Raw genomic sequence first — 24,722 nt, forward strand, 5'->3', positions numbered from 1 at the left:
ATTTCTGGAGACTCCAGGCCAGTCCTGGAGGGTTGGCAACCCCAAGCTACATGCTCCAATTTTGCTTTCTCCTTGTTTTGAGGTATTGCTGAGGTAAGCCATGAAAAGGGGTAAAGGTTGGCTTTGTGCTAATAAATATGTTATTTTTCTGATGAAAGGTGACTGACCTGAAACGTTAACTCTGTTTCCCTTTCACAGATGCTGCCAAATCTGCGGAATATTTCCACCATTTTCTGTTTTTATTCCAGATTTCCAGCATCTGCAGTATTTTTCTTTTGAATGTTATTTTTCCTACTTTGAAAAGTGCTTTGCTATTCAAAGATAACACAACCATATGATTTCATGCATCGTTTCTGAAACGACGCATCTGGATCTATCTTTGTGCTTGTTGGTTTTGGCACCACATCACGGAACAATGGAAATCAAATTACCAAAATATGCCGTTTGAAAGTCTTTCACAGTCACCTTTTCCCCTCAATTTCTTTAGTACTCCTGCAGCATTTTTTATATACAATATTATGTTTCGGTGCTGTGGAAACTGCTTCTCTATAACTACCCTATCAGGTCATCCGACAGCCTTCTCTTTTCTACAGATAAGATCCTTGGTCTGTTCAGGCTTTCCTGATAGTTGTACGCTTTCAGATCCAGTATCATCCTTTTTGCACTTTCTCCACTGACCTAATGGCTGGAATTTTACGCCATCCCAGCAAGCCGGATGATGGTGGGGTGGGGGGGGGGCGTAAAATTGAGCAGGAGGCTCTGGAAAGCCTTCCCACCCACTCCCGCCTCCGCCCTACTTTACGTGGGCTGCGGGTTGTGGGGGGGGGGGAACGGATTGCCTGCCCTAGGCCAATCAAGGCCCTTAAGTGGCCACTTAACAGCCACTTAAGGCCCTTCGCCTCTCAGCGCACCGGGGGGTGGGGGGGCCTGACAATCGGGCACAGGGTGCCCAATTGAGGCTGCCCCCGCTTCCCCAACCACCCCCAGGACCCGAGACACCCCCCACCCCCCCTGCCCCCCAAATGACCACCCTTGCCTCACCAGGTCGCGACTGATCTGGCCGGTGAGGCAAACCAAACTTACCTCGATCCTGGCTCCGTGTACCCCGTCGGGGCTGCAGTCCCAGCTGAGGCCACCGCTCCCGGTGGCGCGGCTGGAACTAAAAGCTGCCAGTCCGATGATTGGCCGGCAGCTCAATGAGGCGGGTCTTCCTCCCTCAAACGGGTAAAAGTCCCACCTCAGAACAATTAAAGCCCGGGGACCCATAAAATGCGGGTCGGATCCCCAGGCTGGGCGGAAATGGGTTCACCACCGACTTTTACGTTAGTGGCTAGCTCCCGTCTGCCAGTGTAAAATCCAGCCCCATATCTTTTTTAGAACATGGAGACCAGAACTGTGCACAATACTCCAAGTGTGATCAAACCAAAACTGCCTATGACATGGCCAATGTGCAAAAATGTTACAGTAGTGCAAAGATCCAGTAATGGGTGCTGTACTGGGTACTTTCTCGGCAGGAATTCAGTCCATTATCTGGAATAACTTAACAGAGGTGGAGGTGAGTTGGAAAGATACTGTCATTGTGGACTAACTGGTCTCAGCACTGACATACAGTTTGTCTTGCAACATGACTTTGCAAACTTAGAACTGGAATATACATTACCCATTATGTTGCTTTGACTGTTACTATGTATGGATTTCAGGCTGTGCTGGACAAAAGATTAACATTTAGAAATAACAGATTGGTTTCTGCCAGATAGCTGGCCTCCTGACTGCTCTACATGATCCTGCATGCTCTGATTTCGAAACATGTAAGCAAAATTAAAATAGCAACATAGGAGCAGGAGGAGTCTATTCAATTCCCTGAGTCTGTTCTGCCATTCAATGAGATCATAGTTGATCTGTATCCTAATTCCATTCACTCGATTTGGTTCCATATCCCTTAATACCCTTGGCTAACAAAAATCTTTCAAACTCAGGTTTAAAATGATTAATTGAGCCCCAGCATCTACTGCTTCCTGTGAGAGGGAGTTCCACACTTCTACCTAGCTTTATGTGAAGAAATGTTTCTCAATTTCTCTCCTGAATGGCCTGGCCTAATTTTAAGGTTATGTCCCCTTCACCTAGGCTCCCCACCAGCAGAAAAAGTTTCTATCTACCCTTTCCAAATCCTAAAAATCTCTATCAAATCACCCTTAACCTTCTATATTCCAGGGAACACAAGCCGAGTTTATGGAATCGCTCCTGACAATCTAATCCTTGGAGCCCTGGTAACGTTCTGGTGGATCTGACCTGCACCCCTTCCAAGGCCAATATATCCTTTCTAAGGTGTGGTGTCCTGAACTGTACACAATGCTCCAGATATTGGGGCTCTCTTCTCAGTATGGTGCCTGAGATAAAAGAAAGAACTCGCACTTCTATAACACCTTTCACAACCTCAGGACATCCCAAAGCCAATGTAGTACTTTTTCAAATGTAGTCACTGTTGTAATGTAGGAAATGCAGCAGCCAATTTGCACACAGCAAGATCCCACAAACAACAATGAGATCATGATATGGGTTTTTTTTCAGTGATGTTGGTTGAGGCATAAATATTGACCAGGACACGGGGGATACTCCCCTGCTCTTCTTCGAAATAGTGCCATGGGATCTTTACATCCAGCCGAGAGGGCAGATGTGGCCTCGATTTAACGTCTCATCCAAAAAATGGTGCATTTATATAGCACCTTGTTGTACAATGTCAAAAAACAACCTATTTATCCTTTGAAGCAACAGCAATGGAAGACATTCTATTTAGCAGTGAGACAATAAAAAGTGTGACTGCAGATATGGAAGGAGTCTACTTGCACACTAGGTCAGACAGCAAGCTCTACAATCTAGCAAGGCTGAAAGCAAAGACACAAAAAATTGTGTCCTGATCAGAGAACTCCTCTATGCTGATGATGCTGCGTTAATCGCTAACACAGAAACTCAGCTGCAAAGACTCATGGCTACACATCCTGTGGACAGTGTGCACTACCATGACGACCAGTTGCTACAGCAGCTTGGCAACAGGCGCCAACATCAAAAACAACAACTCACAGCGCCACTTGGCAGCTTCACGTGCAGCACTTGTGGCAGAACCTTCCTCTCAAGGATTGGGCTTCACAGCCATCAGCAAAGGTGCACCAAGAGAAGACACCCCACCGAAATGGATTGTTTGCTGCATGTCCATCATCTTTCATAGATGGAAGGATGCTAACCAGCATATAACGTCAAATGAAAACCTATTTATCCTTCGAAGCAACAGCAGTGGAAGACATTCTATTCACTAGTAACTGTTCCCAAGGTGATGGCAACAATCACTGACTCTATTCCATCAGTATGGGCAGCGTCTGCCACTTCATTATAAGCAGATGGTCATTGCATAAAACTGCTAATATTTCTGTAAGATGTGTTAGTCTCAGTCAGAGAGCAGAGGAAGGATGACTGCTGTGGAAAAAGGAAGATTTCTTATTGTCACAGCAATTAGTGCTGTGCAGATATTGATGTTAAGGCAAAATATTGGGCCAAATCTTGCTGGAACAAGAACGATGTATTAATAACGCACACCGTTATTAATGCACAAATTGTACGGCAGGTTCAGGGGATGAGGAGATACACCACGAGTTGTGAATCTCTAGATTAATGCTGCTCTGCTATTTGCTTCACATAAATGGCATCTCGTCCTCACCCCTCTCATTATTTTTAAGAACTTGCTGGATTTGTGAATTAATTGCCCAAAAAGTCTTTGCACAAAGATAGTGCTGGTAATTAAGAACATAAGTCCCCTTTGAACAATGTGATAATTGTCAATGCAATGTCAATCAACCTCTTTGACTCAGAAAGTGAACAATTTAAACTATAGAGTCTCATTCCTGCAGGAACTAAATTCCTCTTAGAGATGTAAGAAAATGTCAAAGTTATAATTTTTATTTTTTTTCTTATTTTTTCTTTCATGATTTTTTATTCTCTCTTAATCCAATCTTTCTTTCCCTCTCTTTATTTCAGTTGATAGGTAAATTGGCCATTGTAAATTGCCCCTAGTGTAGTTGGTGGTAGGAGAATTGGGGGAAGGTAGGGAATATGGAATTAATGTAGGATTAGTATAAATGGGTGGTTGATGGTCGGCACAGACTCGGTGGGCTGAAGGGCCTATTTCAGTGCTGTATCTCTCTATGACTCTATGACTATGACTACCTGGTTTGACTCTAATTCACCCAATTTCCTTCTCCATCATTCCTCTGTTTCATTCTCAAGCCTTAAATCTCATTGGTTAAGGAGACAGACTGTTGTTCCCATCGTTCACTGAGGTCCTAGATACCCATTGCCTCTCACCACACCGTTACCAGCTCATACTCCCAGCAAGTTACAGGGCAAAACATTTTTCAGCTGAAGGGTGAGAGAAGAAGTCTAACTAATGGAGCACTGCATGAGATGCCTTACTCAGCAAGATGTGGCCCATTGGGAGAGAGTACAGGAAGCTTTATTCTGCATTTATGCAAACTATACCTCACCTTGGAGTATTTGATGACAACATTGCATGGCCAAAGTGGATCTTATTCAATTGACCAATATTCACAACTTTACAAGATACATTTATTTATTAACTGCCAAAGCAGTTTGCTGTTTAGTATTTGTCCTATTTGTCTACACAATTCTCTGTTTAGCTTTCTGTAATTTCTATCTTTTGCCATTTACCTGCTTTCAATCAATTCCTATGTGGGTTTGAACTGTTGTATGTTTGCAATACTAGTCTTAAATTAAACAACTGGGCACCAAACTTTCGGAAGGATGTCGAGGCATTGGAGAGGGTACGGAGGAGATTTACTAGAATGGTCCCAGGGATGAGGGACTTCAGTTATGTGGAGAGACTGGAGAAGCTGGGATTGTTCTGCTTAGAGCAGAGAAGGTTAAGGGGAGATTTAACAGAGGTGTTTAAAATCATGTAGGGTTTTGATAGAGTAGATAGGGAGAAACTGTTTGCAGTGGCGGGAGGGTCTCTAAATAGAAAACACATTTAAAGTAATTGGCAAAAGAATCAGAGTGGAGATGAGGAGAATTATTTTTACACAGTGAGTTGTTGTGATCTGGAACACGCTGCCTGAAAGGGCAGTGGAAGCAGATTCAATAGTAACTTTCAAAAGGGAAATTGGATAAATACATGAAGGGGAAAGATTTGAGGGGTTATGGAGAAAGAGTGGGAGGTGGAGCTAATTAGATAGCTCTTTCAAAGAGCTGGCACAGGCATGATGGGCTGAATGGCCTCTTCTTGTGCTGTATGATTCTATATGGAAGAAGTGTCTGAGCTGGAGCATCCTTTAATCCTTCTCTTCATCCTTGAGCAAAATTCCTGGCAGTTGTTTATTTCTTCTCCTCCTTTATGGTGCAGTTTGGATCAGAAAAATACCGGCCGGGATTTTATCAAGGAGATGGGGGTCTCGACCACCGGCAAAGGTGCCAGTGAGAGCCCCGCGTCGCCTCCTCTGGAGAAGGCACACTAAATCAAGAGCCAATTCGGCACTTACTTGGACAGCGGCTGGCCTTCCCTGGGATCAAGGACCCCCAGCAGCAGAAGTCCCACCTGCTGAGAGCTGCTGGCCAATCAGAGGCCAGAAGCTCTTTATCTGAGCAGCGCTACCGTGGAGGCAGTGGCCGCTGCCGGTACTGGACTACTGACCAGGTGCTGCAAGGTGAGGTTAGTTTGGGTGGCTAGTTTTTTCAGCCGGTGCAGACGATGGGCTGAATGGCCTCTTTCTGTACCATAACTTTTCTATGATTCTATGGACTCACCCAAGGCCCTGGATCCAGCCCACAGTCAGGGCAGAAGGGGTTTTGTGGGGTGGGGGGGTCACAGGGGAGGTGGGGTGTAAAGGGATCGGCAGCAAGGGCAGGTTGGATGCTCCCAGTTGGCCCTCCCCTTTCTGATGCCGGGCCCCTCATTCAGACACTATGCCTTTTAATGAGAAAACTGCCCCACCCCCCGCAGAGTCAGCAAGTGACCCACACTGGTTTGCTAGACGTGCTCCCATCCTGCCTGATTATCTGCTCTTCCTGCCTCCAAACCCAACATGGGGGAGCGCATAACATTCCCCCTACTGTGTGGGAACTTTGAACACAATGCCTAATGCCACAGTTCACTGGAACACCACTGTAGAGTACCAACACAGCCCTCCAATATTCCCATCACTTCCCAATTTACCTCAACATTGGATGAAAATTCAGAAACCCTAGTGCAGTTCACAAACAGTTAAGAGTTTTAAAACACTGACAAATAACATAAGGCCAGACCATGTAATTTACCATAAATACAGTTAGGAATGACATTTAATTTTGTTTGGAGGCAGTGATTACCATTATTATTTCTGTGGTCGGGTTGGGTAAAAGCCATAATCTCAGGGTTACTGGGTTCTTACTGGTTGAGTGATACCACAAACAGCTGGCAAAATACATCTAGGATGTAATTTAAAAACATTGTCTCATTTTTTTTTTGTTACTGCCATGACTCAGTACAGTATTAATAGTTTTCCTAATAGAACCAGGTGTATGTTAGTCAAATTGATAGTGACATCCCTTTAGCCCATATCCCACAAATGCTGCTCAGAAGATAATTAATGAGATATAAAGAGGTAGAACTTCAACTGCTTATGCCTTTTTTTTTCTGAATAATGAAGGGTTTTGATGAGGTAGATGGAGATAAATCTATTACCATTCATCAGTGAGCCAGTTACTAGAGGGCATAAACTTGAGACCATTAAAAGAACAGAGGAAGAGGTTTGAAAAAGCAATTTCATATTAGAAACTGTGGTGGAAATAGAATGGAAAGAAAGTAAGGCAGAAAGACAGACTGTCCTGAATTTATACAGAGTTTTTATCGACTCCAGGCTGTCCCAAAGCGATTTCAAGGAAAGTCTCGGAGCCTCATAGCTATTTCTACATATCTGAAAAACGTTATTCCAAGACGGATCTCCTAAGCTGGATGCAGAGTCTAGTTTGAGAAAGGAAAGACAAGATTAAGCCATTTTCCCCATGAAGGTCAGATACTAACCTTGCATCAGCAAGCACACAAGTATTATCTCACCTAACATGACAAATACTGCTGTCTCCAGATAAAACACTTCCTTCAGATCCCTGCAAAATTTTATTGATCGCAGCTTGAGCTAACTCTCTTCAAAAATGTCCTCCACTCTCCAACCGTGTATGTTAAATTATGAGGATAATTTGAACAGACGAGGCCTCTGTTTTCCATGAATATAGAAGTTTAAAGGTGATCTAGTTAAGGCATGTAAGATAATTAAAGGAGTTGATAGGGTAGACAGTGAGAAACTATTTCCTCTGGTGGGGGGAGTCCAGAACAAGAGGGCAGAACCTTAAAATTAGAGCCAGGCCGTTCAGGGGTGATGTCAGGAAGCACCTCTTCACACAAAGGGGAGTGGAAATCTGGAACTCTCCCCTCCAAAAAGCTGGGGGTCAATTGAAAATTTTAAAACTGAGATTGATAGATTTTTGTTGGGTAAGGGGATTAAGGGTTACAGAACCAAAGCGGGTAAATGGAGCTAAGATGCAGATCAGCCATGATCTAATTGAATGGCGGAACAGACACGAGGGGCTGAATGGCCTCTTCCTGTTCCTACGGTCCTATGTGGATGGATCCCCACCTTGTAGGGAATTCTTATTTCCTTGACTGGAACAATAAACCTGCAGGAAGTCTGGGAATACGACTGCGGCTGACTGGTAAGGAGGAGGAATGGCAAAGGGAACAGTTAAAGCCCTAGCCAGCAACAACATGCAGGAAGGCCAATCAAAACCATACAATTCACATGTTGCACCCATACATATTCCACAAATTCCACTTCTCCTTTACAGATCATCACTCGGATGAGCAAGGAGGTGGGGGAGGGAGTTGCAACTTGAAGGGAACTCTCCCTATTACATACTTTGGTCAACTTCCTGTATCTAGCCATAGCAATCAGAGAGATCATTAGGGACATAGCCAGCTGCACGATCCCTGAGGACCAAGCTCAGTGCTTTATGGTCGACCCACTGGGGAGAAAGCGGCCCACGCATTGAGTAGGTTTGGTTGCTGGCTACAAGAAGATGCCATCCATGTCTGTGCGGGGTGCAGACCCATCCATAACAAACATCAATGGAACCAAGAGGTTATAACTATCAGGAGAGACTGAACAGGCTAGAACTCTTTTCGCTAGAAAACAGAGACCTGGGGGTGACCAAATACAGGTCTTCAAAATTATGAAAGGGTTTGATAGAGTAGATGTAAAGAAGATGATTCCAGTTGTAGGTGAGACCAGAACTAGGTAGCATAAATAGAAGATAGTCACTAATAAATCCAATAGGGAATTCAGGAGAATTTGCCCAGAGAGTGGTGAGAATGTGGAACTCGCTACCACAGGGAGTGGTTGAGGTGAATAGTGTAGATACATTTAAGGGGAAGCTAGGTAAACATGTAAGGGTTAAAGGAATAGAAGGTTATGCTGATAGGGTGAGATGAAGTAGGGAGGGAAGAGGCTCATGTGGAGCATAAACACCAGCATAGACATTGTGGGCCGAATGGCCTGTCTCTGTGCTGTAAATACTTTGAAAAACTTTGAACACACCAGGGATATCCATCAATCATAATGAATAACTGTCTGGAACTGGGAAAATACTAGGCAGTCATGGACCCATAGGAACACAGGAGAAGGAGTAGGCCATTCAGCCGGTCGAGCCTGCTCTGCCATTCAATTAGATCATGGCTGATCACCTACCTCAACTCCACTTTCCCGTGCTATCCCCATATCCCTTGATATTCCTTGATACCCCTTGATTCAAGAAAACCCATCCAACACAAAGTATACCCTTAGCGCAGGAACACACCCACTACACAGGAGAAGCACCAACTCCAGTCAACATGACCATCAGTATTCATGGCACCGGCCCCTCAATCCTAACCAACACTCCTGACCAAATACATTGCCTTGGCCTCTGACCCCATATTGCTTCAAGTGTAAGCAGCCGAAAGTGGTTGTACACCTCAATATACAGAGTAACCTCTTAAAATATCTATATAAATATACCCTTAACTGTACAATGGCCTCATAAAATATTTGAATGTATACCTTGCTATAACAGTTTCATTAAATATATGAATGAATGTTCAAAATCTAAAGTCTAGTTTTTCTCTCCTAATAAAACGCAATTTAAAAAAACACAAATTCTGAAAAAACTACAAACCATAAAGATGTGACATTAAACATTAGCACATTAACTAAATTATGCCTTTTATTTCATTTACCATCATTTGCGGAAAACTTGCACATTTTAGCAAGTAACTTTTGCAGTCACTGTATAAATGGGGTATCACTCCAGTTCTGGTGTGATACAACATGCAAACAACTCTTGAACCTGACCAAGCACAACATGGCCCATGTGTTATATTGTTAGGTCAGTTCACATGTATGTAACGGAAAGGGTTGCCAACTCTGGTTGGATGTATTCCTGGAGGTTTCATCACATGCTCTCCAACAGCCCTGTCCCCACGATCCCAAGATTGCTTGCCCAACATGTTCATTGTCATGGTGCTCTGCATCCAACAGCAATTGAAAAGTGAATTGATTGCTCATTACCCAATGGGATGATTCATGATTGTCAGTAAAACAGCCTATTACCCCTCCCCTCTCCAATACCTTTCTGACTAATAAGCTGAAGTGCTCAAAGAAAATTAAAACAAAACTAGGCAATTTATTTTAACAGCCCCTCTGAAGTTTCTCCTGTGTTTGTTGTCAGCTGTGCCCTGGAGATTAATCTGCCATTCCTGGAGACTCCAGGGCAATTCTAGAAAGGTTGGCATGCGCTAGTATCACCTGACTTCAGACACAGATGCAGTAGGAATTGTTTACCTCCACAAATCTTCCCATCGTAACTTTCACAAAGCCAGTCCAGGCACTCACACCGAGAGCCATAGAATTTGCCTGATTCACTGACAAGGCAGACACATATTCCACAATCGCATTGTCCTCTGCCGCTGCAGATCAAACCATCCAGAGATTGGCAGAGCTTTTCTGATGCTTCCAATGATAACTTGCAAGAACCGGAGGTATGCCTTTAAGTTACATCACGGGAGGAAAAAGAAGCATAATTTTAGAACAAATAAAACCCCTAAAATATTTAATAATTATTTTACTTTATCTCAAAAATTCAAGTAATCAATATAATAAACAGGGAACTTACTTTGCACATTACATGTGAGACAATTCTATCAACAGAAAACATTATTACAAAGCCATGAAAAATCTGTTACTTCTGAAGATGTAATATTTGAAATAAAGAATCTGCTGATCAGCTGATGGTAATGTTTGAATGCAGGGAAATTTTCTGGATATATATTTAAGCCTTCAGATGTAGAAAAATAATAATGTATTGATTTGTAAACATATAAATATTTCCTCTTTTCACTTAGGTCTTACATAGCAATTAATTGCATGTTTGTGTCTTGTTTAAAAAAGACAGATTCTTTAAAAGCACTATTATTAATTTTACGAAATGATTTCTCTTTATTTTTGAAATAAAATGTTTTGAGGCTGGGAGTCAATTGAAACTTTTAGAACAGAGACTGATAGATTCTTTGGGTAAGGGATATGGAACCAAGGTGGGTAGATGGAGTTAAGAGTTAAGTTACAGATCAGACATTGAATGGTGAAACAGGCTCGAGGAGCTGAATGGCCTACCCCTGTTCCAATGTTCCTAAAACATTATCCTAAGCTATACGCTATTCCCCAACTAAAAGATAAGGCAAATGATAGCCTCGCATATATAATTACACATCTGTAACGAATAGAGAGAGGAACCTGCAATAGCATTTTGGCGATTTCTCCCTGTGTTATTTGTGCTTGGAGCCCCTCTAGTGACTGGTTTACCTTACACATTTATCAAAATGGAGAAACACCATTGCTCCAATTTTTTTGCCCTGCACTTCTGCATCCAAAAACAAAGTGGAAATCTGAAGCAAGTGATGTTGATTTATGCCAGCACTTCAAAGGGCTGACCTTCCTACATTACACTAGAGATTGTACTTCAAAAAGTGCTTGATTGGCTGTAAAATGTTTTGGGACATCCTGAGGTGCTATATAAATGCAAGTCTTTTCACTTTTTTCAGTTCACCTTGCTGAGCTCTTGTTCTGTGGGATGGTTTGTTGCAATAGCTCAAACCTGGGATTTGTAGCTTGTCTTGCTGATGCTGCATCCCACTGGCTACATGTTTCACATTGTACTGCCCTCCTTCCCCATTTCAACACGCAGATTATGATTCAGCAAACACAAGCAAGAATGTCACCGATTATTACCAGCAAGAGAGTTAGGCACATGAGGAGAATCATTATGTAGCAAGCTTTGAATTTCTTCACACAGAGGGTAGTTAAGATCTGGAACACACTATCTGAAAGGGTGGTGGAATTAGATTCCTTGGCATTTTCAACAGGTAATAGGACAGGTACATGAAGAGTAATGTGCAGCATTATAAGGAAAAGGCAGGGGAGTGGGACTAATTGAATAACTCTTTCAAAGAGCCAGCACAAACACAATGGGCTGAATGGCCTCCTTCTGTACTGTAAGATTCTATTCTATAATTAAACATAATAGTTAACATGACACTATCTAATCATACCTTCCACTATGTAAACACACTATCACAACAACTTGCATTTATTATCGCACCTTTAACAAAGTAAAACATCAAGGAGCTTCACAGGAGCATGATCAAACAGAATTTGACACTGAGCCACATAAGGGGATATTCGGTCTGATGTCTAAAAGCTTGATCAAAGAGGTAGGTTTTGAGAAGCATCTTAAAGGAGTAGAGAGAGGTAGAGAGGCTTAGGAAGGGAATTCCAGAGCTTAGGGCCTAGGCAACTGAGGGCCAATGGTGGAGCGATTAAAATGGGGTATGTGCAAGAGGCCAGAATTTGAGTTCTCAAAGGTTTCTAGGGTTGGAGGAGGTTACAGGGATAGGGAGGAGCAAGGCTATGAAGGTGTTTGAATACTATTTAAAAATCGAGGCTTTGCTGGACCAGGAGCCAATGTAGGTCAGCGAGCACAGGGGTAATAGGTGAACAGGACTTGGTGTGAGCTAGGACACAGGCAACAGAGTTTTGGATGAGTTCAAATTTACAGAGGGTGGAAGATGGGAGGTCGGCCAGAAGAGCATTAGAATAATCAAGTCTGGAAGTAACAAAGGTATGGATGAAGATTTCTGCAGTAGATGAGCTGAGGCAGGGACAGAGATGGACAATGCTATGGAGATGAAAGTAGGTGGTCTGGATGATAGAGCAGACATTGGGTTGGAAGCTCAGCTCAAGATCAAGTAGGATACCAAGGACATGAACAGTCTGGTTCAGCCTCAGAGACCAGGGAGAGGGATGGAGTCAGTGGCGAGGGAATGGAGCTTGGGGCAGGGATTGAAGACAATGGCTTTGGTTTGCCCAATATTTAATTGGAGGACATTTCTGCTCATCCAGTACTGGGTGTCGTGATCTGTTTCTATTGAACCAATAGTCAAGTCAATCAACAAATTTGCCAACTATAGTTTTTTTAAATTCTATGATATAAATTTTCGGCATCAAATGAAATGCAAGAATTACTGATTTTGTTCACAATTGACCCTTAATTTCTCACTAGTTTTGTTTTGGAGGTTCGGGAACAGCCCACCACCTTCTCAAAAAACAGACTTACAATTATATAGTTCCTTTTACAACCTCAGAACATCCCAAAGCACTTTATGTTGTGTTTACGCTGGGTTGATGGATATATTATGTATATCTAATTTATATCGGAGCAATGCAAATATCGCATTTGTATTAAATCACAAACTGGTTTATTTACAGCACTGTAAAATATATCAGTTCTAACTAGATCTCAGTACTATGTCTTCTCAGAGCAGTCAGTGTGTTTTTTGCAGAAGATTCTAGCTCTGTCATTTAATTTTGGTTTTAACTCTTAAGCTCCACCATAGGCTTAAGCAATCAAACACCATGAACACAGATCAATGGACAGACTAATACAATCAAACCTAGTTCAATCAAACACTGCACTTTACAGCAAATATAGTACTTTTGAAGTGTAGTAACTGTTATAATGTAGTAAACACGGCAGCCAATTTGCACTGCAATCTCCCACAAACAGCAACCATACAACCATATGAAAATTACAGCACAGAAGGAGGCCATTCAGCCCACCGTGCTGACTGAAAAAACTAGCCGCCCAATCTAATCCCACCTTCCAGCAACTGGTCCATAGCCTTGCCGGTTACAGCACTTCAGGTGCATGTCCAGGTACCTTTTAAAAGAGTTGAGGGTTTCTGCCTCTACCACCATTCCTGGCAGTGAATTCCAGACACCCACCACCCTCTGGGTGAAAAAGTTTTTCCCCATGTCCCTTCTAATCCTTCTACCAATCACTTTAAATCTGTGCACCCTGGTAATTGACTTTTCTGCTAGGGGAAACAGGTCCTTCCTGTCTACTCTATCTCGGCCCCTCATAATATTGTACACCTGAATTAAGCCACACCTCAGCCTCCTCTGTGCTCATGAAAACAACCCTAAACTATCCAAACTTTCCTCATAGCTGCAACTTTCACGCCCTGGCAACATTCTTGTAAATCTTCTCTGTACTCTCTCCAGAGCAATTATGTCCTTTCTGTAATGTGGTGACCAGAACTGTACGCGATACTCCAGCTGTGGCCTAACCAGCGTTTTATACAGTTCCAGCATTACATCCCTGCTTTTGAATTCTATACCTCGGCCAATAAAGGAAAGCATTCCATATGCCTTCTTCACCACTCTATCTACCTGTTCTGCCACCTTCAGGGACCTGTGGATATGCACTCCAAGGTCTCTCACTTCTTCTACCCCTCTCAATATCCTCCCATTTATTGTGTATTCCCTCGCTTTATTTGTCCTCTTCAAATGCATTACCTCATACTTCTCCGGATTGAATTCCATTTGCCACTTTTCCGCCCACTCAACCAAACCATTGATATCTTTCTGGAGTCTACAGCTATCTTCTTCACTATCAACTATACGGCCAATTTTTGTGTCATCAGCAAATTTCCCAATCATGCCTCCCACATTTAAGTCCAAATCATTAATATATACCACAAACAGCAAGGGACCCAACACTGAGCCCTGTGGAATGCCACTGGAAACAGCTTTCCATTTGCAAAAACATCCGTTGACTACTACCCTTTGTTTCCTGTCACTGAGCCAATTCTGTATCCAACCTGCCACATTCCCCTGTATCCCACGGGCTTTCATTTTACTGACCAGTCTGCCATGTGGGACCTTATCAAATGCCTTACTAAATTCCATGTAGACCACATCCACAGCATTACCCCATCAATCCACCTTGTTACTTACTCAAAAAACTCAATTAAGTTAGTAAGACATGACCATCTCCTAACAAATCCATGCTGACCATCCCTGATTAATCCATGCCTTTCTAAGCGGCAGTTTATCCTGTGCCTCAGAATTGATTCTAACAATTTATCCACCACAGAGGTCAGACTGACCGGCCTATAATTATTTGGCCTATCTCTCACGCCCTTTTTAAACAATAGGACAACGTTCACAGATCCCCAATTGTCTGGTACCTCTCCTGTATCTAGTGAGGATTTGAAGATGATCCTCTGCGCATCTGTTATTTCCTCCCTGGCTTCCTTTAACAATCTGGGATGCAATCCATCCGGCCCTGGCGATTTATCCACTTTCAAGGATGTCAGACTCTCTAGTATTTCCTCTCTCATTATGCTTATCGTATCTAACATTTCACACTCCTCCTCTTTAACTATAATGTCTACATCAACCCTCTCCTTTGTGAAGACAGAGACAAAAAAACTCATTAAGAGCCCTGCCCACATCTTCTGCATCTATGCATAAGTTCCCCTGTACATCTCTGATAGGCCCTACCCTTTCCTTAGTTATCCTCTTGCTCTTAATGTACTGATAAAACATCTCTGGGTTTTCCTTGATTTTGCTTGCCAATAATTTTTCATATCCTCTCTTTGCTTTTCTAATTTCCTTTGTTACTTCACCCCTGCACTTTCTATACTCCTCTAGGCTTTCTGAAGTATTAAGATTTTTGTGATCATCATAAACTTTCTTTTTCTGCTTTAACTTACCCTGTGAGCTTCTAGATAACCAGAGGGCTCTAGATTTGGCAGAACCACCCTTTATCTTTGTGGGGACATGCCTACACTGTGCCTGTAGTATCTCGCTTTTGAATGCCTCCCACTGGTTTGCCACTGGTTTTCCTTCAAGGAGCTGTATCTCACCTCTCAGTTTTGTAAAATTTGCCTTCCCCCAATTTAGAAGTTTTACTCCTGTTTTCTCTTTGCAATGTGCTAATGACCAGATCATCTGTTTCAGTAATCTATTTCTGTGATGTTGATTGAGGGATAAATATTGTCCGGGTCACAGGGGAGAACTCCCCTGCTCTTCTTCCAAATGGAATCTTTTGCATCCACCTGAGAGGGTAGATGGGGCCTTGGTTTAACATCTCATCTGAAAGATGGCGCCACTGACAGTGCAGCACTCCCTCAGTACTGCACGGGGAGTGTCTGCCTAGATTTTTGTGCTCCAGTCCCTGGAGTGGGACTTGAACCTATGACTTTCTGACTCAGAGGCGACTAGGGGATGGGTAATAAATGCCACCCTTGCCGGCACTGCCCACAACCTGAGAACAAATGAAAGGAAATCACTGGACCAGACTCATTAGCGAAGGTTAATTGGTTGACTTTCTGTTTTTGAAGTATAATGAATTCACTTAATTTATCACTAGGTGGTTTATTTTATCGCTAGCACTAAATTACCAGACAGTAAATTACTCTGCCATTGCATTTTTATGTCAGAACTGTTTTGCTATCTTCATGCGTTATGCTTTCCCCTTTTGATTTGATATATTGCTGTTAGTGCATCAAAAGTCATATTAAGGATTCGTTCACCCTAATCCCTGCCTTTTTAAATTACCAGGGAAGCCCTTATACCTCAAACACTAATAACCTCGAGTAACTTTAACTATTAATAATTTCTGCATCATAGAAGTATTTTCATAATATTTTTCAAATCAATTGCTTCAGTACTTAATTCCAAATGGTATTCAAAATCTCTCACAACTTCTCAAGAGGTGAGCAAAAATAATAAACTCTTATTTTAAATATATATCAGGAAACATATTCCAATATTGAAGTTAATGGGATGATTCTAACTATCGATTGACTGAACACTGTGGTAGTAAGATCCCCTAGATCATGGAAACGTTCTCGTTCCTATCACATCTCTGTAACAATGGATAATCAATTGAGAAGATGGATTTATATTGTTTGTTTGATAACAGATACATGTTGCTTAAGACAATTTCACCTTCTCTTCATTGTAACAAAATCTGTAGTCAAACATCCAAAGTCATCTTGTCTCATATCAGGTTTAAATGAGAAAATTACCAATCTGCACAGTATGCAAGAAGGTGATATAAAGAAACTTGTTCATTTTTAATTGTGATTTCTAGTACAAATTCACAATTTTCTTCAAGAAAGCAATGCGTGCATTTCTATTATTTTTGCAGATATGTACTTGCCTGGTTTATTTTTATAATTCTCTTACATGTAGCGCTGTCATTACACAGCCGTCAAAAGTTTTTTCCTGGTATTTTGCAATCCTATTAAATAAGAGTTTAACAGATGTCCATAATAACAGATAATGAAGCACTCCAGGAGTGCTGTACTCACCTTGCAGACTGCAAGAAGCTTTGAGAAACAAACACAACACTTAGCAAAACGATGGAATTTACCAGAACGTCTGCGTGCATGTTTAGGCTGAAGGTGACAAAATTAAACTTTTAATGTCTGCAGGCGCCTCGGACATTCTCTAATGGGCAGACGGCAAAACTAAAGCTGATTTCAAACTAGCCAAGACCGCCTTAAATCTTTATTGGCTTATTATTGTACTCATGCAAGTGTATCTGATTAGTTTTGGCCGTGTGGAAACGAGCAAGGCGGAACGTTAGTGCCAAAGAACCAAATTCCAGAGATGTAGGGAAGATAATTAGAAACACTTGTTCCAACCAGATGGTTCATTGCTTGCAGTCAGCAAGTACAAAATTTAGCAAATCTGTGGAAAAACTAGGTCTCCTTTTTATTTACAACTTGTCCATGGAAAATGTGTGTGTTTCCAGCTTTGGTATTAAGCATTGAATATAGAACGGATTACTCCCTAGAAGATCCACTGAGAGTCCCCGCACCCTCCCCCTCCCTCCCCTCAGCCCCTCCCCATTCTTATGGCTACCTACGAAAATGAATAAGAATCCTCGCAAACTGAGATCCAGCGCAAATTGCATTCACCACCAGCCAAGTTGCCCACTTTCTGCCCTCGACAGGGATTTCAGCCCATGAGAGTTCTGATCAATCAGTAGGTAACAGATATGTTGCCTTCAATAACCGCCAAGGAAGGAGATGGTGTTACAGACTAGCATTCACTCTATAAGGGTGGCCACACCAACCTCCATCCTTGTAAGGCTTGTGTGATCATTTGTCCAGAATGCACTGCTTCCAATAGTTGTAAGTTCCCCTCCAAGTCATAAGGCATCCTGATTCGGACATACACTGCTGTTCACATACACTGCTGTTCACATACACTGCTGTTCCTTCTTCGTTGCTCCATCAAAATCCTGTAATTTCTGACCCTACACCATTTCTGAGCCCAGATCACCATAAAGACTGCAGCTATTCTAGGACTAGACCCAGCACCAGCCCCTCAGGGCATTGAGAAGGAAATAGATAGACAGATACATACCAGATAGAAACATAGAAACATAGAAAATAGGAGCAGGAGTAGGCCATTCAGCCCTTCGAGCCTGCTCCGCTATTCATTATGATCATGGCTGATCATCCAACTCAGTAACCTGTTCCCTCTTTCCCCCCCTCCTATCCTTTGATCCCTTTCACCCCAAGAGCTATGTCTAACTGCTTCTTGATACCAGGTCTAAAAGGTTTAACTTGACGTGTTTAAGATGATTAAAGGAGTTGATAGGGTCGATAGAGAGAAAATATCTCCTCTGGTGGGGGGAGTCCAGAACAAAGGGTCAGAACCTTAAAATTAGAGCCCGGCCATTCAGGAGTGATGTCAGGAAGTACTTCTTAACATAAAGGGTAGTGGAAATCTGGAACTCACTCCCCCAAAAAGCTGTTGAGACAGGGGGTTAATTGAAAATTTCAAAACTGAGATTGATAGATTTTTGTTGAGTAAGCATATCATGGGTTACAGAACCAAGGTGGCTGAATGGAGTTAAGATACAAATCAGACATGATCTAATTGAATGGCAGAACAGGCTTGAGAGGCTGAATAGCCTCCACCTGTTCTTATGTTCCTACACATCCAGGAACCAATTCCAAAACTCTGAATCCATTGCTTGCAACGATTTCTCAGATGGTCTCACTGCTGTCTGGTCCACACCATCCCTTTATTCACTGCTGTCCTATCTCAAGTATCCACCAGTGAGCCATACCTCACATTCCATCCTCCGGTTCTGCTAAACCTCCAGTTCTTCTACACAATGACGGAACACAAGATCCCCACCAGCACCACACCATCCCTGCCACATACACCCCTCTCCATCACCAAGCTGGAAAACCTCAGAAACCTCATCATCACAACCCAGAATCACAGAATCTTACATCACAGGGAGAATCCATTCAGCCCGTTGTGCCTGTGCTGGCTTTTTGTAAGATCTATCCAATTAGTCCCATTCCCCTGCTCTTTCCCCATAGCCCTGCAAATTCTACCCTTTCAAATATTTATCCAATTCCCTTTTGAAAGTTACTATTGAATCTGCTTCCACTGACCTTTCAGGCGGCACGTTCCAGATCATAACAACTCGCAGTGTAAAAAAAAAATTCTCCTCGTCTCCCCCTCTGGTTCTTTTGCCAATTACCTTAAATCTGTGTCCTCTGGTTACTGACCCTCCTGCCAGTGGAAACAGTTTCTCCTTAATTACTCTGTCAAAACCCTTCATAATTTTGAACACCTCTGCAAATCTCCCCTTAACCTTCTCTGCTCTGAGGAGAACAATCCCAGCTTTTCCAGTGTCTCATCCCTGGTACCATTCTAGTAAATCTCCTCTGCACCCTCTCCAAGACCTCTCAGTACTGCTAAAATACAGAACTCCCACCCCAACACAAATAGAAAAGACCATCGCTGCTATGGTAGCAAAGCCCAGAAATATTCGTAAAGTGCAGCCAATCTTTCCATCCTACCAAGTGCTGCTAGATATAAAATGCTTATCTTTCAATGGTACACATATTGCATATTGATACTATTGCTATTACATTTTGTTTATTAACACTCCTGTGAAACGCCTTGGGATGTTAGATTATCTCCACATCCCTGTGCTCGCTAACCTACATTGGCACCTGGTCCAGCAGATTCTCAATTTTAAAATTCTCATCCTATTTGCAAATCCCTTCATGGCCATGTCCCTCCCTATCTCTGTAATCCCCTCCAGCCCCACACCCCACATGATCTCTGCACTCCTCCAATTCTGCGCATCTCCAGTTTTTATCCCTGCACCATTGGTGGCTGTGCCTAGGCCCTAACCTCCGGAATTCTTTACCTAAACCTCTCTGCTCTCTACCTACACTACTGCTTTAAGATGCTCTTTAAAACCTACCTGTTTAACCAAGCTTTTGATCACCTGTACTAACATTTCTTTATAGAATCATAGAGTTATACAGCACAGAAACAGGCCCTTCGGCCCATCGTGTCTATGCGGCCATCCAGCACCCAACTATTCTAATCCCATATTCCTGCACTTGGCCCGTAGCCTTGTATGTTATGGCGTTTCAAGTGCTCATCTAAATACTTCTTAAATGTTGTGAGGGTTCCTGCCTCAACCACCTCTTCAGGCAGTGCGTTCCAGATTCCAACCGCCCTCTGGGCGAAATTTTTTTTCCTTAAATCCGCTCTAAACCTCCTACCCCTTACCTTATATCTATGCCCCCTGGTTATTGACTTCTCCGTTAAGGGAAAACATGTGGCTCAGTGTCAGATTTTGTTTGATAATGCTCCTGTGAAGTGCCTAGGCATGTTTGACTAATGTTAAAGGCACCATATAAATGCAAGTTGTTGTTGTTTCTCAGTGGGACTAATTGGATAACTCTTTCAAAGAGCTGGCACAGGCACGATGGGCTGAATGCCCTCTTTCTGTGCCCTATCATTCTATGATTCTATGACCTCTTCATGGGTTTGGTCCGGACCTGGCCAAGATGGCCCTCATAGGTCCAAGATGGACTTGGCCAGTGGCTGTGTTCACTCCGGCTGCCTAGCTCTCTTCCACAGCTTTGTCTGTACCCAGGTGACCTGGAGAGGGAACACTTGGTGTCAGGCAGTGTACCTAAGACCTTTTGCGATCAATGGCCCCCCTGAGGACTGGAGGGCAGAGTCAACAGAACAGGTGGCAACATAATTACAGAATGATGCAGCACAGAAATTAGGCCATTCAGCCCATCGTACCTGTGCCGGCTCTTTGAAAGAGCTATCCAGTTAGTTCCACACTCCTTCTCTTTCCCCATAGCCCTGTAAATTTTCCACCCCAAGTATTTCTCCAGTTTCCCTTTGAAAATTATTAAATCTGCTGAGCAGGCTGGGACTCTTCTGTCTAGAAAACAGAAGGCTCGGGGGTGACCTGATAGAAGTCTTTAACATTACGAAAGGGTTCGATAGGGTAGCTGGAGAGAAGATATTTCCACTTGTGGGGGAGACAGAAACTAGAGGCCATCAGGTAAGGCAGTCACTAATAAATCCAACAGGGAATTCAGGAGAAACTTCTTTACCCAGAGAGTGGGGAGAATGTGGAACTCAGTACTACAGGGAGTGGTTGAGGCAAATGCCATAGATACATTGAAGGGGTGTAATCGTGCTGTAACTTATGTTTCCATCGCCCTTTCAGGCAGTGCTGTCTAGATCACAACAACCTGCTGCATTCAGAAAGTATTCATGTAACCTCTTGATCTTTTGCCAATAATCTTACTGTTTTAAGTTGTAAGTTTCCTTTGTGTTATGATTTAGTTCTCTATTAGTTGTGCCCCCTTACAAAGGGGGCACGACTATGAGGGTTACCATTGACTGACACAGGGGACAAGCCAAGGTTTTGTGGTTTTATTGAGAAAGGAACACCACCAGGTGAGTTTCATGGCAATTTCACCTGCTCTCACCGGAAGTCCCGCCTCCTCTCAGTAGAAGGCTCTGCACTTCCGGTACCAAGGTCTCTACTAGAATTAGTGGAGGAAAAAGAAAAATGTAGAAACGGCCCTTTCATCGCATTGAAGGTATTAATCGGAAGGTAGGTGATGAGTGTAATTGTCATCTTGCTCATTTCAAGTCTATTTCATTGAAGGGTTTGTCTTGGCATTGAGTTTAGCATCAATTCAACCTTCCAAATAAATATCTGGGACGTTAAAGAAGAGGTTGGTCGAGAATTACAACAATTTGCCCTTCCTTGTCGATGCAAAAGCGTTAAAGGCTGCAGCATTTTGCGAATGCAGATGACCAAAGATGCATTTGCCGACGAATAAACTCAGATTTAAAGGGCTGTTGCCATGGTTACATCATTCAGGCAAGCAGATGAGGACAGACTTAAATCAGGCCCAGGAATCAGAGCCGTTTACATTTTTTTTTAAAGTATCTTTCCCAAATAAGATGCTCTGCACGTTCATCTTTTGTAATAATTTTAACATCCTTCTCCCAGCCATCCCCAACAAAAGCAGAAATTGTGTTTTGAGTCGGTGCAAATAGGAATTGTTTTCGAGCGCTGAGATTAATTTTCTGTATACTAATTCCACATTTTCAATTCCTAGCTAGATAGTAAGTATGGTGAGAATGTCGTTTTAGTGTATGTCCCTCTGTGGATGACCAAAAATTGATCTTCTGAAAATAACTGATTCATGGCACTGTATTTGTGATCTCCAGACTTGGCTATTCCAGTGCTCTGCTGGCCAGTCTCCCACATTCTATTCTCTGTAATATTAAGCGCCTCCAAACTCTGCTGTCTGCATTCTAGCACGCACCAAATCCCCGTTCATCCATCACCCCTGTGTCCGCTGACCTACATTAGCTCCCAGTCCAGAAATGACTCGAGTTTAAAGTTCTCATCCTTGTTTATAAATCCCTCTATGGCCTCGACCCTCCCTATAATCTCCTCCACCCCTACAACCTTCCGTGGCCTCTTGCGCATCTCCGATTTTAATCACTCCACCATTGGTGGCCGTGCGTTCAGTTGCCTGAACCTTAAGCCCTGGAATTCCCTCTCTAAGCATCTCTTTCTTTCCTCCAAACAGCACTGTGGGTGTGGCCTACCCCACATGGAGTGCAGTGGGTCAAGAAGATGGCTCACCACCAGCTTCTCCAGGGCAATTAGGGATGGACAATTGACGCTGGCCGAGCCAGCGACACTCTCATCCCATGAGCGAATAATTTAAAAAATAAAATGCTCCTTAAAACCTACCTCTTGACCAAGCTTTAGGTCATCTGTCCTAATCTCACCTTATGTGGCTCAGTGTCATAACGCTCCTGTGAAGCACCTTGGGACATCTTAATATGTTAAAGGTGCTATATAAATACAAGTGGTTGTTGCTGTAATGACTACAAATGTGATCGGGGCCTGAATATGCCTGGATACATACTTGTGAGGGCACTGCCTATGGCTTGTCTTGGATATTGACCAAGCATGCCTCACCAAAACCAGTTGAAGTGAAACCTGGCTGGGGTCCAGGCTGGGATTAAACCTGAAGACAGCAGAGGGACGATTTGTTATGTTTCTAATGTTGAAATGAGTCTCCTGACGTGGAGCTTGGAGCAAGACTCTTTCCTGTTCTGGCACAAAGTGTGCAGAGATCTGACACATCTAAGCTGGCCATGTTCCACCCGTCTTCACAGGTTCTTTATCGGGGGCGGTGGTGGTGGGGCTGCAGGTGAGAGCACCCCCTTGTCCCCAAACTAGCAAAGGCCCCTCTCCCAGCACCCTGTGAACTTTGTTGTCAGCATGAGAATGATTATTTTGGGCTTTGGTTTCGTTTTTGAATCCTTGGAGGACGAGGTATCTAACTTTATTCTTTACTGTGAGAGAGTGCAGTGGTTCTCAAACTGGAGTCCCAGAAACCCTGGGGGTCAGTAGAGACTTTCCAGGGGCTCCACAAAATAATGTGAAAGTGGGAGTCAGGAGTGGGGTGTAATCACCACGTCTGCAGCACAGTGTGGGCTGCCTGTCTCACCTAGGAGGGGAGCACGTATGGAGGAGCACTGAGTGTGGCACACAAGCAAATAGCTGGTTTCCTCAAAGTAATATTAAAACACTGCTTTGCTTTCATATCCAGTATTATAATTTAGACGGGGGTGCCCGTGATTACTAATCTATTTGAAAAGCTGTCCATCAGCCTAAAAGGTTTGAGAACTACTGAGATTGTGAACTTTATTTTTGTTTGCAGATCAATTAGAGTCATAGAAAGATACAGCACCGAAACAGGCCCTTCGGCCCACCGAGTCCGGGCCAACCATCAACCACCCATTTTATACTAATCCTACATTAATCCCATTTTTTCCGTCTCACATCCCCACCTTCCCTCAATTCTCCTACCACCTACCTACACTAGGGGCAATTTTTACAATGGTCAATTTACATATCAACCCGTAAGTCTTTGGCATGTGGGAGGAAACCGGAACACCCGGAGGAAACCCATGTGGTCACAGGGAGAACTTGCAAACTCCGCACAGGCAGTACCCAGAACCGAACCCGGGTCACTGGAGCTGTGAGGCTGCGGTGCTAACCACTTTGTTTGGACATCTGAAAAATGAAAATGCTGCAACGTCCAAAAGTGTTTTTTTTTACTTCACAGATGTTCCACTGATGAAAAAGAAATTATAAGTGTGAAATTTAAGGATTAATAATGCTGTTGGTTTTGTTGTTGTTTGTTTCCTGAGGGGATGCAGCCTTCCCAATTACAATTAAAAGATAGAAAGTGAGAATGAGGGTGGAGTATTCAGCAAACTAAGAATATAACTCACTCCACACTCTGATCCAGAGAATCTCCATAGACATCAATATAAAAGCAAAATACTGTGAATGCTGGAAATCAGAAATAAAAACAGAAAATGCTGGAAATACTCAGCAAGTCAGGCAGCATCTGTAGAGAGAGAAACAGAGTCAATGGGCTGGATTTTGTTATTGCAGCGTGGGTCCCACCTACTGGCCCGAAAGGAGGAGGAGGTGGTTGGGGGCGCAATTCCACTTTGGTGGTCTGCGGGACCCAGGACCACATCTTGCCTGCGGCGGTCCATCCCCAGAGGGCCAATTAATTGGCTGCTGCCCGCCCCCAGCAGCTGCCAGCCAATCAGATGGCCGGCAGCTCAGCAGCGCCACCGGGAGCGTTGGCCGCACTGGGGCCAGTCAAATAACCATGGAGAGGGGTTGGGGGCAGGTGTTGGTGAGGGCAGGCAGCACCATTGCCACAGGGACAACCATTGCCACCGGAGGGGTCCGTCCATGGGCCAAAGGGTGCCCGAATAAGAGGGTGCCCCAACCCCCAGCCCACTGAGAAGCCACAGGGTTTAGCTGGCTGCTTGTCCACATGGTGGAGGGCCCTCCCACAGCTGGTAAAATGCCAGCAGTGGTGGGAA

General features: G+C 43.4%; 2 protein-coding genes across 2 annotated transcripts in view; one reads left to right on the forward strand and one right to left on the reverse strand.

Annotated features, from left to right (window-relative positions):
- The window catches only part of itgbl1 (integrin, beta-like 1), a 151,413-nt gene extending 134,485 nt beyond the window's left edge, over positions 1-16,928 (reverse strand). Inside the window, exons 1-2 of the mRNA XM_068032928.1 lie at positions 16,787-16,928; positions 9,912-10,114 (exon numbers count right to left, since the gene is read on the reverse strand). Of these exons, the coding sequence (XP_067889029.1) occupies positions 9,912-10,114; positions 16,787-16,866 (283 nt within the window). The 5' untranslated portion in view covers positions 16,867-16,928. The remainder of the gene's footprint in view (positions 1-9,911; positions 10,115-16,786) is intronic.
- Positions 16,929-21,311: 4,383 nt separating this feature from the next.
- nalcn (sodium leak channel, non-selective) overlaps positions 21,312-24,722 on the forward strand; it is a 175,149-nt gene continuing 171,738 nt past the window's right edge. Inside the window, exon 1 of the mRNA XM_068032929.1 lies at positions 21,312-21,393. The gene's annotated coding sequence lies outside the window, so the exon portion shown is untranslated. The remainder of the gene's footprint in view (positions 21,394-24,722) is intronic.

Source organism: Heterodontus francisci, chromosome 6, assembly GCF_036365525.1.
Source record: "Heterodontus francisci isolate sHetFra1 chromosome 6, sHetFra1.hap1, whole genome shotgun sequence".
NCBI lineage: Eukaryota > Metazoa > Chordata > Chondrichthyes > Heterodontiformes > Heterodontidae > Heterodontus > Heterodontus francisci.